Source organism: Natator depressus, chromosome 3 (genome assembly GCF_965152275.1).
Source record: "Natator depressus isolate rNatDep1 chromosome 3, rNatDep2.hap1, whole genome shotgun sequence".
NCBI classification, from domain to species: Eukaryota; Metazoa; Chordata; order Testudines; family Cheloniidae; genus Natator; species Natator depressus.
In genome coordinates, this window is record NC_134236.1 from 65,060,713 (window position 1) to 65,079,126 (window position 18,414).

An 18,414-nucleotide genomic window follows, 5' to 3' on the forward strand; every position below is an offset into this window, starting at 1 on the left:
GTTGGGGAAGTGGGTACCGGGAGGGGGCGGTCAGGGGACAAGGAGCGGGGTGGGGGGGTGTTGGATGGGGGGGGAGTTCTGAGGGGGGCAGTTGTGGGGGGGGGGGGGAGTGCGGGGGTCGGATGGGGGCGGGGGCCAGGCTGTTTGGGGAGGCACAGCCCTCCCTACCCAGCCCTCCATACAGTTTCGCACCCCAGTATGGCCCTTGGGCCAAAAAAAGTTTGCCTACCCCTGCTCTAGTCTCTAAAAATTTGTTAATTCCCCGCCTACTCCCTATTTCTCATGCTTTGGTTACTTTAACACTCTCCTCTCCAGCCACCTACACTCCCATCTTTCTGTTCCAACTACAATCCACTCAAACACTGTCACCCCACTCCCAATCAAAGGAGTTCTCTTTTTGATATCATCTCCTCTTCCTCCTCAAATCACTTTAGTGGATTATCCCCACTCCATTTAAAGTTTACGCTTATCTTTAGTTTCAAGGAGCTCCATAACTCAGCTCTACATAACTAGCCTCATCTCCACTCAGCCTAAACATCATTCTGAACTGCTCCTTTTGCCATTTTTGCTCACCTCATTTTAACTTTGAAAAAGATTTTGGAACCTGCATTTCTTCTATTTTTGTATTTTAACTCTATCCATTAGTTTGGTGCCACCAATGCTCTTGACTTTTAGCTGTGAAAAGAGATAATCGATATCCTACAAGAAAGATACTGCTACGTGTAGTGCACTTGGTTGGAGTGATGAATGCCAAGAACTACAGAGGCCAACTATTTCAGCAATCAAAGGAAGAAAACATAAGACTTACTGAGATGTTAGTTCTGTATTCATTTCTTCTTTCAAAAAGACAAAGTTTTCTCTGTCATCAGGCTCCAAAGAGCTAATGTCAGGTCCATCTTGATATGGAGTAATCACTCTCCTGACCATAGCTGGAATCTGAAATATCAAGAGTTATTGTTACACTGATCCTCTTAAGCTGTATAGTAGAAAGCAAACTATTTCTTGCAGAAGTACCAGATCAGTGGTTCTCAAATTTTTTTTTTTTGCGGATCACTTGAAAATTGCTGAGGGTCTCAGCGGACCACTTAACGATCTTTCCAAATGTTGTTTGTACCATTAGCTAACTATTGTAACGTGCTTTGGATAAAAGTACCTCATTAAAAAAAACCTTAATAATAAACTTTTTTTGTTCTAGAAATAAAAGCACACAACTCATTTTCATATCTTCCCTTTCTAATGTGATGGATGTGCCCTCTCTCCCCTGCTGCAGCAGCCCCTGAGCTGGGGCTGGGAAAGAGGGGGGTCTCTCCCTCTCTCCCCCACCATGGCAGCCCCCAAGCTATGACTGAGAAGGAGGGAGGTCTCTCCCCCCGCCACAGCAGCCACAGAGCTGAGGCTGGGGAGGAGGGCCATCTCTCCCTGGCAGCAGCAGCCCTGGAGATAGGGAAAGTCACCTCTTTCTCTGGCCACCACAGCCCTGCAAGTCCCAAATTCCCCCCACTCCCTCTTCTCACCCCATTTCCCCCTCCCACCTACCCCCTATTCCCCACAAGGCCACTAGCTCACCATACATGTGCATCTTCTCCAGGATCCAGGCACCTAATTAGCAGAGCCATGCCTGCGTGGCTCCGCTAATTAGGTGGGTGGCCCTTCATTCTCTCATGTGTGGCCACCCAGGTGTACACCTTAGATAGATCTATCTGCGGACCACCTAAATGAAGCTCACGGACCACTGGTGACCCGCGGACCGCAATTTGAGAACCTCTGTACCAGATTATAATCACTCGAATACATAATTTTAGAATCCAGGTATTATCACCATTATGCATTACAGCCTACAAGACCAAGGAAATTTATAATTAAAAAAAAAAAAAAGCATACACACAAACACTCCCACATCTACACGTTCTTTAATTCTTTTAAAGAAAACGTAGAGGTTCAGAACTTAATTTAAAAACTGACTAGGATACTTCATAGAAGAATGGCACAGATTTATGCCCAATCACAGTCTCTTACCATTAAAGTATTAAAGAAGAAAAATAGTTTATACTATATGCTGACTCTCCCTTGCTTACTGGCAAAGTTTCACTCAATATTAATTCTTCCTACACTGCCCTACGAATATTAGAACAGGAAAGCAGAATTAGATATTCTTGGAAGCTACCAATTCCACTAAAAATGAGTGTTACCTCTTCCCCCCACACCACAAATTCTTCCTCTGCATAGAATTACCCGACACTCGTTTGTTTACTAAAGCCAATTTAGAACATATGTTCTGTGGTGCCATTAATACCATTACATGCACATGACTGATAGTCTTAATGGAACACAGAATTATGCATGTTGCAGTGGTAATAAATGTGTAACTATCAGAAAATTTCCGAAGTAAAGAAAAATTTAAAAAAATATAGATTAAATTTATTTCTGGATTAATGTTTTGAAGGACCACTGCCCACCTGATGAGCATTTGACACATATTTATCAGCTTAACTCAATGTTCATTTTTAAAGTAGTCAATTTTCACTGACTTAGGTATAGCTTACCATTTTTCTGTAAGACACAGAAAGGTCCTTCAAAACTTCATCACTTAAGACATCTAGAGTCCTAAAACAAGACAGATAGTTATAGCCTCGGTCTCATTTACCATAGTTTAAGTCATTTGATTCAAACTGCAAGATATTTGTTCAATAGGATTCAAATAATTACAGTTTAGGGGTACACATACGTAGAGGTGATAGCATTAGATATTATGGTGATGAGCACTAACATCCTACTTTAGCTAGATCATCAAATCTTAAATTACTTTCTCATCTACCTTTTGCCTACTTGTTTGGCTCCTTTACAATACAATCTAACAATCCAAGGCATTGCATAGCTTCTAACAAGCAAGATTTTGTTTAGTTTTTTAATCAATTTGCTACATAAAGAGTTTGTCTGGGATATGGTGCAGATTAACCCTTTAAGTAAAATTACTGTTGCAGGTAATAAAAATTGAGGTCTTTGCTTTAATCCCATTTACTTGCTTGTAACATATTATATACCTACCATGTGTGAATTCAGCAATTATTTTAAAGAGAAACTGTTTACACTGAAACTGCAACAGCAATCAGGTATGTAAAAAATACCAACATGATGCTCATGGCTAGAGCTGAGCAAACTGGATTTTTAGTTCGACCAGCAAATTGAAAAAAAAAAAAAAAAAAAAAAAATCACAGAAAACAGTCTGTTCCAAAAATGTTTGGTCTGTGTCAGCAAATTGGAAAAGTTTGTTTCGGTCCAGCTTCAAGAAACTACGCATGTTCCTCCCCCTCTCCCTTACAATACGTAGCCCAAAGCTCAGGGCACTCGCCTGGGATGTGGGCAACTCAGGTTTGAATCCCTACTCTGAAACAGGAACTTGAACTCACATCTCTCCTTGCCAGGTACTAGGCTATTCTCGGGTAGGTTGCTCTCAGTCTCTGCTCTTAAAGGTGTTCCACTTTGTATAAAAACTCAAATATTAATTGGGCCAAATAGAGGGACAGAGTGAGAATGATTCGATAGCCTGGTGATTAAGGCACTCTCCTGGGAGGTAGTAGATGTGGATTCAAATCTTCTCTGCTTGATTCAGAGGAGGGATTCAAGTCCCTGCTCCAGAGTAGGGATTCAAACCTGTGTTTCCCACATCCCAGGAAAGTGCCCCTAGCTCCTCGGCTAAAGTTATAGAGGGCGATGGAAGGACAAAACAGTTTTCTGACGCTGATCCTGAAAAAAAATCTCAGGTGAAAACAATGACAAATTTGGGGTTGTTCATGAATAAATAAAATCTGAAATTTTTGTCCGAAAAAATTTCACCTAGCCCTATTTATAACCATTTTGAAATGTCTTCCAGAGCTACCTTGCAGGTCTCCATTCTTAGGCCTGATTCAAAGCCCACATCAGTGGAAAGATTCCTACTGACTTATCTCAGTGGGCTTTGGAACAGGCTCTTTTTGCCTCAGGATTACGGAAGTAACACTTTATTATGCGTTGTAGTAGAGGTGAAACAGATACATAACTTGCAAGATAGGGCACAGAGTTTCAGCACAAATGTATACCACTGCAGCTGAGGATTTTTGGTTACATTCTCAACTATCACTCGTAACATTTCCTGATAATTCTTCCGACAGTTCCACCCTTTTGCAGTATTTCACTTTTATGGTTCAAAGCATACTGCAACACCTACATCCACTCTTACCTCGCTTCCAGCAAGGCTGCCATATTTAGTCCTATGAACTGCAAGCAGGACAGTTTTAACTGTTCAGCACTGTATGTTGCTGAAAACTCCAGCAGCTCAGTAGCATTCTTTAAAGTGACTGGAAAGAAGAAACATCACAGACTTAACTAGAGAACATACTGCAATTTTGTTCTGTAATCACTTATTACTTCAAGATATACAGTATGAATTGGGAGGGGGGAGGGGAGGAGAGATCAGGTTATGAAAAATGAATAAAAATAAACCCTTTTCCTGTTTCATTAGACAGGAGCACTAATGCTTAAGTGGCCCTGATTCCACCCAAGGCAACATTATTATTATTAAATACTTATGTAGCGTGAATTTGACTGATGCTTTACAGAAATAGAAAAGATAGTCACAGCTATGAAAAGCCTACAATCTAAGCACAGATCAGCTTTGGAAATGGAGCAAACAGACAAAGAGAGTGAGAAACAGAGGTTAAAACAGTAACATGAATAAATTTATATTGTGAACAAAGCTTAAGCTCCAATATTTTTCTATAGCTGAAAAAGATGTAGTGAGAGAAGGCAGGAATGGAAGTCACCAAGGAAAGCCAAGTAGACTCTGAGAAGAGAGATGAAGAAGAGTGAGGATGATTGGTGTGCTAGAAGAGGGAGGCATTTCCACCCAAAAAGACATTGTCAAGAGAAGTCTGAAAGCACAAAAAGAGTAACAAAAAAGAGAGTTAGGGAAGGACATGAGATGGGAATTAGGTAGAAACATGAAACAAATTGTGTAGTGCCTTAAAAAAGTGAGGACAAGGAGTTTGAATTTGATGAGGTAAGAGACCCAGAACTGGTAAAGATACTTGAAGCGAAGTGACATGATTGAAGTTGCAGGCCAAGAAGATTATTTTAGTTCTAGAATGTTGGGCAGTCTGAAGGGGGGTGACCACAGATGTCTAGGCAAGAGAGAACTATGACATGAACTGGAGATTCGCGCCTTCATTCCCATAGCCACAGCCAGAGTTAAGCAGCGTCACACTGCAACTCACAAAAAAAGCTCAAAACACTTACCTTCTAAACAACTGGGTTTATTTTAACAAAATGAAAAAATGCAGCCATTTCATTAAGAAACATAGTAAAACACTCACGTTTTTCAGTAATGGCTACTTCACACATTTCTTTCAGTCGAGATACAAGAAGTTGGTCTGCTACCACCAGAACATTACAAATAAATTCCACATTTTGAGAGTCTGGAAATGAAGAAAAGTTGCATGAGAAAGATGACTGGTTACGTGAAAAATGCTTCAGAAAAGTTTCAAAGGCCAGTTTGCTCCACTGTGCTTTGTAGGCGTCATGGCATAGGTAGCTTATGAAGTGGGATTTAAAATAGGACAAGATGGTAGTGGCTTTGCAAATCTTGTAGAGAAGGAGTTTTTCTTATATATAAAGGGGCAACATAGAGAAAACACAGAAATGCTTGTGGAAAAAGCAGCTGATCATGGTGTCTTCAGCAAAACGAAGGTTGGGGCAGGTGGCAGGAATCAACACTTGCAGTAAAACTACAACTGACTCCAAAGTATAAAATGATATCATATTGGTAGGGGTTTACCAAATAACATATATGATTCAAAAGGCAATACAATATCTTTTTAGTAAAAAAGGTAATCTAATTGTGGTACTTACGGTACCACTTCCCCATAACACACAAATGTCTCTAATTTGAAAGAGTTCACACTGTAGTGCATAATATCCAAACTTTCTGCTCCCTTCAGGTGTCTTTTCCTTGTTTATTAAAATGAAAATAGCAGAATTATTTGAAAGAGATCAAGCTGAAATTTATTCCTTTTAAAAACTCGCTGTCAGCTGTTCATGCCCCCAACTCTACAATTTCCAGAAACAAATATATTGTCAGCACCTTTTATTGCAGGAGCTTCATCTGTATAGATGTAATCCAGGATAACCTGCAGTATGTCAGAATGGATTGGCATTTCCAGAGCTGCACAACAGGATGACTAAAAGAAAAAAGGGATAAGAAGAGTACAATTTCAAAACTTGATCATTTAAAAATCAAAGGTGATTACAAGGAATTACACGGGAAACTCCAGTTCCTCCAAAACAAGTAGGTCTCTCGAGAATCTGAACTCCTGCAGTACTGGATGGGTTTGAAGGATGGGACCCTATTCAGTTGTCAATACCGATGCTATATGCTGCTTTGGCAAGTCTATTCTGATCAAAGTAGTCGATGCTTATGAGGATGACTTGGGGGGCGCTGAGACCATATGGGACATGACATCTTCCGGGTACCAAGGCCATCTTAGTGGTCAACTTAGATGTAGACAGTACAGGAATTGTGTGTATAGTTCTCTTAGTGGTTGAATGCTCCCATGATGCAGTGCCCTGCTTGTGCAGCACCAAAGGTCTCAATACAAGGCATGCTTGTTGTCCTTTTTCTCTGCTGAGCCCAGAGCCCCAGGCACAGGATTGGTACCAAGAATGTCTGCAGCCTCAGCCATACCCAGGGTGGGACACAAGGACTCCTCAGCAGTCTTCACAGGGACTGAGGTCTTTTTGAGATGGACTCTTTCTGGGGACAATGACTCCATTTTCTATGGGTTTTCTTCATGAATTTACCTCAGGTAAACACAGGTGAATGTGATGAAATTGACAGGGCACTGTGTTCACTCAGTGACCGATGTTTGGGTTGGGGAGCAGGAGGTAGGAGAGGAGTGTCTCCTGGCCTGGACATGAGGCTAGTTGAAAGGAACACTCCATCATTAACAGCCTCAGTTTCAGCTCCAGATTTTTTCTTGCTCAGTCCTTAAAAAAGTAGAGCAGATGGAACACTTTTGCAGGATATGAGACTCTCCCAAGTAGTGGATAAAATGGGAATGCCGGTCACTGACCAGGAAGGACTCCCAGCAAGAGACGCACTGCTTGAAGCGAGCCTGGCATACCCTGGGGCAATGGCATCTAGCAGGGGAAGGCACCCCTTGCCCAAAGAGGAGAGAGATAAAGAGAAAATCCCCCTGAATCCCAAAATACAAAAGTTAATAAAATAACTAAAGAAAAATAATAAAATAAAGAAGGGAAACTAGGCTAAGAGACTTTGAAAGTAAGGCACATTAACCCTACGTCTCAGGCCAAGACAGGTGAGAAGGAACTGAGGGCGGTTCACTTGCATAGTCATAAGTAACCTCAGAGCAGGGCATGAGGAAATGCAGCCCAAACAGGCACTACTATCAAAAATCTCTGATTAAAGACACATGGGGCGTGAGCGCACCTGAAGTGGAGCACTCATAGGGACACTACTTGAAGACTAATATTATCTACATGTCATTTATTAAGACCTACTGCAGGAAGGAAGTTTAATACACCTCCAAGGATATTAGCAATTCAAACTCACTGGGGGAGTTTTTATAATACTACAGATTATTTGCAGTAGAAATTTCTAAGATAGCAATATACTTACTAACTCAAAGTCTGCTTTTACATAAAATTACCATGTCTCATAACATTTATGCTTAATTTTTTTTTATTTAATACAGTTTCTGAACGGTTCAAAATTAGTTTCTCTGCTAAAATTTCCCATTTTCCTACAAGTTTTACACAAACTGTATTTTAATTTACATTCCAGTTAATGGCAAAATCTCATTTGAGAGACAGGAAAATCTTCATTCACTTACATTAATGAAAAACAACTAACACGGCACACATATTTTTAACTGGCAAGCTTACCTCAATCCAAGAACTGCTTAACATCCTATGAAAGTAATCTGTAAAGAAAAAAAGAAAAAAAAGCTCATTTTGAGACATAATATGAGAGGCAAGTTATTGTGAACAAAAGAATCTACAGATATTACATACATACCAAGTCTTGCACAGAGTACACATTTATGACAAGGGAATTCCTTTCCATCTATAGATTTCATGGTCACATCACAGAGGTCCGAACTACAAGACATTTAGAACAGTTATAATCCTGAAATTATTAGCAAATATAAACTCTATAAAACAGTTCATTTCTCTTTTGTGCTTGAAACCAGCTTTGACAGGATTAGGCTTCTTGTCCTCTCAAAGAGGGGAAGGAACATACAAATATTTAACTAGAAACACAATACATTTACCTTTATGATGGTAAACATACCAAACAAGATTTCTCAGCAGTCTTAAAAGGATTTAACAAAAACAAAAAATCCCACCATAAGCCAAGCTAGTCAAAAAGCAAGCTAACTAGTGAAGAGGATTTCCTCCAAAACCAATTCTATCTTCCAATTATTGCTTCTCAAGACTGTGCTCTGAAGGCAGGAGCAGCCAAGCTTCCTGCAGACACAGGAGGTGGGTCTGATCTCCCCTGTGGTGCCAGGAGTGGCCCAGCAAAGGGCTCCTAGCTGCCAGTCCTGACCAGGTTGGGGAGGGAGAGGACTTCCTCTTCCCTTACATGGGCCCTCTCAAGGGGAGGCCAGACCCAACTCCAGGGACCTCTCCCTGCTGCAGGAAGGTTTGAGCTGGGCAGGAGCTCTGGAACTTCCTACAGGCACCTAGCTGCTAGTCCCGGTCAGGCTAGGGAGGGACAGGACTGCCTCTTCTTCTGCTCTTGAGTACATCTCCTGGCTGCAGAAAGCTCTGCACACCCTCCCCCCGCACACACACACACTCACTTCCTGCCCCCCATTGCTCTGCAACTGCAGGTGGAGGAGTCACTGTACAGGGTGAGCCCTGCTGCCCCCCTTCCAGATGCAATTATTAGCTTGTTTCAATAAAATAAAGGTCATGTGAATTTGACAGAATTTATTGATGGACATTTTACAGCAGCAAATAACACTCAGAGCTCAACTCTCTGCTTGGTAGATATGGGCATCTGATATGGTTTTGTAGGGTAGTGATCTCCATTGGTAGCCTCATACTGGAGAGCCACTGCCTTAAGTTAACAAAAGCAAGTGGAAAAAAAAAAAGTTCTGGTTCCTAATGTTATTAACTGAACGTCAACATGGAGCATCCAGCAACTGTGTCTTCCCTCATTCCCTGTCTCTATGCTGAAAACACCTGTTCGTGTTTAGACACAGCTCTCTCTGCATCTGTGGAGTTCGTTGGAATTGTCAGCCAGTTCCGAGCTAGCCTTGCAAGATGGGGGATTCTGCTTTCCACCGAGTTTCAAAACTGTAGCACAGGCAAACTACAGTCCGCATCTTTTGTATTTTTGTAAGAAGGAATCTCCAGCCCACAATTCTTGCCAAAGCCAGTAACTGCATTAGGCCAGGTAAATCCACCATCAACAGGTGCATTTGTGCAGGGTCAAAAATACACACAACTTTTAGGAACCCTGCTGAATGTTGTTGAAACTTTTGAGCAGTTTTTGCTGCATTGCTTGACTCTTTCCCATAGCAATAGTATTGTTTGAGCTTCTTTGCCATGCAAGAAAACACCTGCTGAGCACTGGCATTTAACTCAGCATTGTCAGAGTGATTTTCATTCGATTGTGCTTCAGCCCAGAACAGTACATCCATTACTTTGTTGTATGCTTGGAGGATTGTGACATGTCAAGATTCCAACCAAGTGATTAAGTCCATCAGTCCTGTGGCATTCTTGGCAATGAACTGAACTTCCTCATTCAGCTGAGCATTGTTTAGAACCTGCATTTTCGGTGTCAGTGTGAGCTCTTCTGAGATGAACTCCAAATAGTACATCAGGTGAGCTGCATGGTATTGTACAGCCTCAAATCAGAAATTTCAACAAGTAATTATTGGCTCTGGGGGAAGTTCCATTTTTTCCCCCTGATTTCAGTCATGGTGCAATGTGCTGCCTTGTATCACAGTTTGTGGCTAGGGCAGCGTTTAAAGATATTTTAATGTAGCTGACCAGTTATCAACTTTCCCTAACTCACATCTCCACAGCTCCCTGACAAGAGAAATTATATGTACATTACATGTAATATGGACAACATTTGGCATTAGACTTTGGTGAACAGATTTGAAAGATTTCATCATGTAAGTTGCATTTTTGCTTATGAAAGCAGATACTTTGACAAAGTTCACACCATATTTTGAAATGGTTTTAATTATCGCTTGAGAAACTCTACCATAGTTAACAGCATCGAAGTAAACGCAGTTGGCAAGCACCGTTAGCTTTTCTGTCTGTACATCTTTGGCCTTGTCAGAAATAAAATCAAACAGAACATGCAGTATATAGCTGTTTTGCTCAACTGTGGACTCATCCGAAATAACTGCAAAAGACTCACATGCGTTAATTTGATACTTCACCTCCTCAAAATGTGTAGCAAAAACCTTTGGAAGGTAGTCCTGTTGTAACTTATTCGCAGTTGGTAAGCAACTGGCATTTTGGGCGATCACGTTTTTCCAGTGGGATATTAGCATTTGCAAACACATCCACAAGTTTCATTCTAGCTAAATGACAGGTCTCAGAGCTCTCTGTCATCTTCTTTTTTAAAAAAAAAAGAAAAGAAAAAGAAAAAGATGAAATTGTTTTTTTAATTTTTCGTTTACCAGCAATGCACTATGTGCAGCCCTCTTTCTGCCTTGATGAGTTTCCAAGTCTAAGTGGCGCTGAACTGTTGCCTGACGTGTATGATCCAACAAAACATTGCAGTCTGTACAAAGTAGTTTGTCACCATCAGCATGTAGAATTTGGAAGCCAAAATTCTTTCACTTGATCCACTGCATTAATGATTTTAGAGGTTTTTGATTTACTTTGGACCCTCATTTTACACTTGTAATTTCACTTGTCTTCCGGTAGGATGCCAATTGAGATTACTATGCTACAAAACTGCCCCAATGTTCATATCTACCGATCAGTGAGTTGAGCCCTGAGTGTGATTCACTGCTGTAAAGTGTCAATCAAAAAATTCTCTCAAGTTCTTCATCTTTCTTTTTATTTTTATGGAAACAAGCTAACAATTGCATCTGGAAGGGTGGGGAGGGCAGTTCTCTGTACAATTACCCCTCTCCCCACAGCTGCAAAACGATAGGGAAAGGAAGCAAGTGGAGGGTGAGGGGGGGCAGAGCTACTTGCACCTGGGAGAGGTACCCAACAGCAGGCCTGCAGGGCAAGAGAAAGTCCTGTCCCTCCCAGCCAGTTGGGACTAGCAACCCCTTGCTGGGGCCCCCACAGCACAGGGGAGATTGGACCCACCTCCACTGCCGGAAGCCTCCTCCGGCTGCAGGAATCTCTGGAGCTTCTGCCCAGTCCCAGAGCTTCCTGCAGCAGGGGAAGGTACATAGAGGTGGGTCTGATGTCCTCCCCAAAAGCAGCCATGCAGGGGAAGGACAGAGTCCTGGCCCCCCCAGCCCAGCCAGGATTCTCAGCTAGGAGCCCCTGGTTGGGGCATTGCCAGCAGCATGGGGGAAATCAAACCCATCTCACCAAGCCTCCGTCTGCAGGAACCTCCAAGGCTGCTGCCCAGCCCCAGAGCTTCCTGCAGCGGGGAAGGCACTCAGAGGTGGGTCTTATCCTTCCCCCAAAGAGCAGCCGTGCAGGGGAAGGACAAGTCTTGTCCCTCCCTAACCTGGCTGGGACTTGCATTTAGGAGCCCCCGGGCTGGGGCACTCTCAACAGCATGGGGGAGATCAGATTTCATGGGGAAGGGCTTATTTCATGGTCCATGAGATGTTTTTCACTGCCATTAAATATGCCCTAAATATAGCCTATTCCAACATAAGTTAAAGAATTAAGCTTTAGTACTACTGTAAGCATTGAAACAGGACCAAGTAATTCAGATATAAATAGCAGTAGGGTAAAAATTCAGGTAATTTCCCCTCATGGGAAAATATTTCAGAGATTCTTCTCATTAAACAACCCTGTAAATTTCTAACTGAAGAAGTCAAAATCTACATAGCTTTAGTAGGAACAACAACATGTAGCCCTGCAACAGACAGAGCATGTCAGACTGGAAAAGTCACAAGTTTTTTTTTGATGTTACTATTCTATAATATAAATGAAGCCATGGAAAATGTGAATGCACAACAGACAAACACAATCATTGAGATCTGGTTCTGAGTACTAATCCAGTATCTCAAATTACAAAAGCGTGGTAAATACAAAGAATCTCTCTCCAATGACCATTAACTGTGAAATACACACATACACCCCTGACAAGTAATAACACTTTGCCAAAATTTTGTAAACTGAAATTTTTTGTTGCATCTGCTTAGTGTCTACTTAATTCAAAATGAAGTGAAAGGTACTAAAAAATAAGGTCAGATACACACACAGAGACTTGACGTCGCTAGATTTTAAAACTTACCATTTTTGGGGGTTTAACTTTGGTTTGGTTCCATTTTTCCTGCTGACAACATTAATTTTTCCATTTTCTAGTTTAACTCCATCCAATCTGCAGGCACAAATATTACAAACATCATTATTCTACATTACTGATAGTTATAATGATAAAGAAAAATAGGTTTGAAATTTAGTACCACTTAACATTGTGACCACAAATGAAAGGACAACAAATGCACTTCACAGAAACCTAGGAAGTCTATTAAGAAACGGACTGATCCTTCAGCATAGATATGAAACGGATATAAAAAAAACAGATTGCTAGGCTTCTCTCTACCACTTTATTACTCCTATTTATGTATCCTGGTCCAACTGACAGGTGGGCTATACAGGTAGGCTTAGCCATCCACATGGTGTTTGCTGCTTCTGGGCCATACTTTGAGGCGGTATGGATTATCTTGAGTGTCGAGAGATGTATAGTGTTAGAGATATGCTATGAGGGTTAATTTGTAAATTGGGTGAACACATATGGTGGCTTTATTAGAAGGCTGAGGGACATTTTTGCTTCTAAAATTACTGGGCTCTGTCCTGGCTGTTCTTTTATGTGCACCCAGCTGTGATAACTGCTTCCTTTTTATGACCACCACACAATAGCTGAGAAAGCTGAACAACAAAGTAGTATGTTAAAATACAGAGTGGGGGAAATTGGTTTACAAGGGTTTACTGTCCTCAGTCCTTTTGATGATGGTACAGAGAGACACAAGACAGAAAAATAGTATCATGCAGAAATTTGTACAATAGCAGAGATGTTTAATCTCAGCTCCACTGGTTTCATCTTGTAATATTATCAGAAACACAAGGCATCAGTTAACAGGGTTCCAGTTCTTTGTTTCATACTGTTTAATGCAAAGTCTGCAGCATCATCCATACAAAGATCAGCATCAACCACAGATAAGAGCCATGACTTTATATGTATCACACAAAGGACGAAACATACGGTCAGTCTGAGGCAAGGAGTAATCTGGAAAGCTACATTATTTGCATCTAAACTCAAACACAGGAGGTCCCCCCATCTCAAAACAGAGTAGAATGTATATATCTTGTACAAGTTTCCCAGGATAGGATTAAGTTGAGACTAGTGCTGAAACACAGCACTTCCTGCACCAGAGAAGGCCTAGTGGCTCAGTTGGTAACACACTGCTTTAGCTGAAGAGCAATCTCATAATTCTCTTTTTTCATAGAACCCTCAGTTGCATTACTTAAGGGTTGCTCACACTTTCTCCTAGAGAAGTGTCAGAATATGCTGTCCTCATAAGCGCCTCTTAAGAGGTGCTGTGGGTCTGTGAAATGTGGGGAAGTGGCAAATAGAAACAAACTGGGAGTCATGTCTGCCCAAACTACATTGGTAGTTAAAACCTTTCCATTTTTAGACAAGCTTATATATGGTCAGAAAGGGACAAAAAGCAAGCACCAACTAAAGTGGATGCTGCCAAAGAAAAAAAATTGTAACACACCTTATGCTTAAATTACTGAGACCAAATTTCTTTGCAGCACCTTGCAACATTTTTATGGGGTTGACTTCTTCACCAACAACTTTGCCTTTTTTAGAAGACTTGGGTTTGTTCTTCTCTCTTTGATTTACTACATGCACTTGATTACTTCTGTAAACTTCAAATGCAGGCTTTCCATTAACATCTCCACTGAAACTCATTTTATTAAGGTTAGAAATTAAGGTATCTTGATATTCTTCTGTTTTTTCCTTATACAACATTCTTGGTTTGTAACCATGAGTCAAAAGATCACAAGTGTCCATGTATATGAACTGCAGAAGGTATGTAAATAAATCTTGATGAACCTTCTCTATCATAAAGAGATCACATCCTACAGCATCTTCATCTTTACGATAGACATCTGGAGAGTCTAGTCGATTGTCATCTGAAATGAACAGCTTCCTGAAGAAGTCAGAACGCATGGCCAAGATGTACTTGTGCGCAGGGATCATCCTAGTGCCGATCTGAAAAGTCACATCATGGATGTTGTCCATTTCATCTGTTTCCCCTAACAATTTGCCAAAATCCTCAACAAAACTTGATGATGACACACTTGGAATTTCATATAGGCTATAAAGACAAATAGTTATTTTTTATTTGGTTGAATTTTAAATTCTATCATGAGGGTTTTTTTTTTTAAATGAAGAACCTCAATTTTTTGCTATTCTACATTACTATTCAAAGTTTCATACTGTATTCTTTAATATAAAGAAAATTCCTAAACTGATTAAAAGTGCAATATAAAAGCTAGATATTACACAATACTCCATATATAAATATATATTAAAATAATCCTGATACATTTTTCTAAAGCACCAAATAAAGATCACATTTTTCTCTTTATAAATATTAAGCCAGACATTTCTGTATGAAGTTATCAGCAGTATTAGTACTTTGCATGCTACCCATGTCATTTTATTGCAAGGAAGTGCTTGAACTAATTCAGAAATGTAAGAATCTTTGACACGCTGCATACTGAAGTCCAAAACAAAAATTCATGTTAAACAATATGCTAGATATTCTAAAATCTAAAAAGAGAGTGCAAGGAGCAGTGCATCTTTCAATGTTTCATTTACTCCAACTTTATTTCAAAGATTTAAGTTTTTGTTTAATTTAAAAAACAGATCTACTTCTGCCTTTCAGTTTCTTATATTACAGGGAATCTCTGAGAAACAAGGAACCTGTATGTTAAGAAGGATTTATATGACACTTTATGGAATGGAGAGTTAAAGTACATTAGAAGGTAGGTTTTAAAGGGGACTTGATTATAAAAGTGTTTGGCTTGAACATTTTGCCTTTGGATAAACTAAGGGCTGGTCTACACCCAAAACTTAGCTAGGTCTATCTATATCGCTTAGGGGTGTAGAAAAAAAAAATCACACCTCTAAAACACAGTTAAACTGACCTAAGCACCGTGTACACTGTGGCTAGCCCAATGAAAGAATTATTTTGTCAACCTCGTTACTGCCATCTCAAGAGTGGTGGATTCACTACAGCAACGAAAGAACCTTTCCGTCGCTGTAGTATGTGTCTACACTGCAAAGTTTCTAGTGTAGACATTCCCTAATTAATGGCTTTTTCCTTAAACAACTTCTACATAGTTGTCTACAAGTAAGTGCTAAGCCAAAATGACCATATTTACTATGATCTCTGCAGTAGCCAAAGGTAGTCCTCTGTAAAGCAGAAATTTTAATTGAAACTGAAGACAAAACAAGACTTAATGGAACAGAAAAATGCTTTACACCCACAACCCCCTCAGTACTTTCAGTAATTGAAGTTACAGCCATAGATATCTGAAATATACCTTGTTTTAGGATCTGACTGTAAAACAGCAAAGTTACATCCATTAGGATCTGTGGTAACACTAACAGCTCTGTGGACAAAAGCAAGCTTCTCAAGTCGAATTCTTTCAAATACACTGTTTGTATCATAGTGACAAGACACATCATATGAGGAATTCTGAAGACTTGATACAACCTCTGTTAAAAAAGAGATGTTGGAAAAACATGGAAGGGTCAAACTAATTAAGACTTAACTGATAAAACAAAGGACAAAATTAATTACTGGTGTGAGTCCACTGAGTTGGGGTCAACAGAGTTACAACAGAGATCAGACTGAAGACTTTGGCCCAAATAGCATTGACTGCAAATCAGGAATGGCATGCCTAAAGAGATAAGCCTACCTAGATTCTGATCCCTGGACTTGGGAGATCTCCCAGCCAATGAGTACTCATCCAACCCAACCCTCCTCATTTTGTGAGCTGTGGAGATATCACACCCAAGATGGCATTGCTATGGATTAAATGAAGCATACTCTGCTTTTTCTATTGTACTTCAGTTACAACACTAGTAAGATATAGTACACAAAATGTCCCTTTAGTATTTTCATGGTAGATCTTCAGTTTGGAAAACTTAAAAGAAATTATTTTATTAATTATAAATTTGTGGCAGGTGAATTCTGAATAATGAACATTGGGAAATATTACTAAAATATTTCATTCCATTTCTGCTTAAAAAGATATTAAAATTATGTGCTTCTTAAACTGTAGTCTTAGGCAGAATGCAAGAACACTATTAATACGCAACAAACAAAATGAAAATCTTTCTGCCTATCCAAAACCTTTCTACCTTTATAAGGTCACCAGTCCAGCACAAGGCCAGGGAGAGTGAACCCAAACTACAAAGGCCTTTGGTTCAATGTCTTTCAAGAATAAAGATATTTTAGTGCATTATGGAACTGTAAGACCAGACCAGCAGTAAGACAGACCAGTGACCATACGTTGCTATGTGGAAGGTCCAAATTAAACAGATTCCCTTGTTCTGACACTTTACAGAGCTAGAAGAACAGAGATGAGGAGGAAGAATTACCATGACATGTGACCTTCTTGGAAAGTAGAAAAGCAAAAAAGGAAACCTGATGGGTTAACTCAGCGTTTTGAGGAAGGAAGGGAACACCTTGCAATGAAGGAATGCAAGATTGGAGGCTTAAAACTGAAATAATAAATTGGAAATTAAGGTCCTGGAAATGTGATATGGCATTCATCTGTAGGCCATAAAAATCCAAACCCATCCAGCTTGGTGGTAACAAAGCAGTTACCATCTGTGGACTTTCAGTTGGTCCATGTGAACAGAGCTGATTTTTTCCAATCAATTCCTATGGAACAGGTGTTTTTTGTAATTGCAAACAACTTCCTACTGCTGGGACCCTTAGTCAGCAGATTCAGCTAAGAATACAAGGACTGAATTCTTCTGGAAACTGAACTACATGCTGATCTATATAAGCAGTGTCCATGAAACAAGATAAAGTTACCTAGCAGGGCAATGTGAAGAAGCACATACTCTTTTCACTTGTATCAATTCTTTACTGACAGGAGGACCCAAGGCTGTACATCCAGTACATTTCAGGATCACTAACATTCACATAAACGTTGGACACTTATGACCCTTTTCACCATGAGTTATTCAGGATACAGATTGTGCACCAGAAGCTCACTGTAAACTGAGAGAGACAAGTTAAACTGAACATGGCGGGGCAAACAAAAAACAATAGCAAAAACACTAAACTAGCTGAACAGTACCAACTCTCTCCTATTTCTTTCATCTATCTGTCAGTCATGGAGGAAGTAGAGATAGCCCATCACATACTACCAATAAATCAGGCAGATTGTATAAGGGAAAATTCCCTCTCCCAATACAAAACCTGAAAAAAATTACAAATGTTGGGTGCGAGAGGAGAGAGAGGGAATGTAAAGATATTTATTGAATTAGAAATCGGTTATAAAACGTAGTCATGTACTTTCAAAAACACCTTAAAAGCATGAACTAACCTTTCTTTTCGGAAGTTTTTTTCCCTCCTTCTACCCACTTTCCTGTAAAGGCGTCACCATCCTGCGTGACAAACATTATTTCATTCCTATTTAAAGCAACGTCAGACATGAAGACTTGGCGGCCATAGACCCATCGACACTGCTTCATAGGACTGTTGGATGACTTCCAGCAAAACACCTAAAATATTAATGGTGAGGCGGAGGGGTTAAAGAGAATTTAGAACCCTACAGAAAAAAGCAAGTCACAGTGATGTGCACTACAGCTTTATTAAACCGGAAGCACATGTTACCTCAAAATTATTGAGGAACAGAGGGAAGATTATGAATTGTTAACAATGCAAGTTTATTTGGAATGAATGATTTATTTCACTGTGAGCAGTAAAGGAAGATGCTCAGATATCAAAAGTTACCTGCCCATTAAAAAAAAAAAAAAAAAAAGCCTTAAACACTTTCTACTAGATAACTTACCTTGTTTTGATGTTCGTACCTACAATTTTTAGTTGCAAGTACCATTCTAAAAAGGTAGGAGTCTACTGTTGCTATCTGCATTTTTAGAATAAAGCAGCAGAAAACTGAAGTAATTACTATGAAGTAGCTAGATTATGA

At 40.1% G+C, this 18,414-nt stretch overlaps 1 protein-coding gene across 3 annotated transcripts in view; it reads right to left on the reverse strand.

Moving 5' to 3' along the window:
- Positions 1-18,414, reverse strand: part of IBTK (inhibitor of Bruton tyrosine kinase) — a 103,996-nt gene that overhangs the window by 50,365 nt on the left and 35,217 nt on the right. For all 3 annotated transcript variants that reach the window (XM_074948033.1, XM_074948034.1, XM_074948035.1), the window contains exons 10-20: positions 17,809-17,986; positions 15,787-15,961; positions 13,947-14,552; positions 12,458-12,544; positions 8,069-8,151; positions 7,936-7,973; positions 6,116-6,212; positions 5,349-5,450; positions 4,217-4,334; positions 2,544-2,604; positions 809-936 (exon numbers count right to left, since the gene is read on the reverse strand). In XM_074948033.1, the coding sequence (XP_074804134.1) occupies positions 809-936; positions 2,544-2,604; positions 4,217-4,334; positions 5,349-5,450; positions 6,116-6,212; positions 7,936-7,973; positions 8,069-8,151; positions 12,458-12,544; positions 13,947-14,552; positions 15,787-15,961; positions 17,809-17,986 (1,673 nt within the window). The remainder of the gene's footprint in view (positions 1-808; positions 937-2,543; positions 2,605-4,216; positions 4,335-5,348; positions 5,451-6,115; positions 6,213-7,935; positions 7,974-8,068; positions 8,152-12,457; positions 12,545-13,946; positions 14,553-15,786; positions 15,962-17,808; positions 17,987-18,414) is intronic.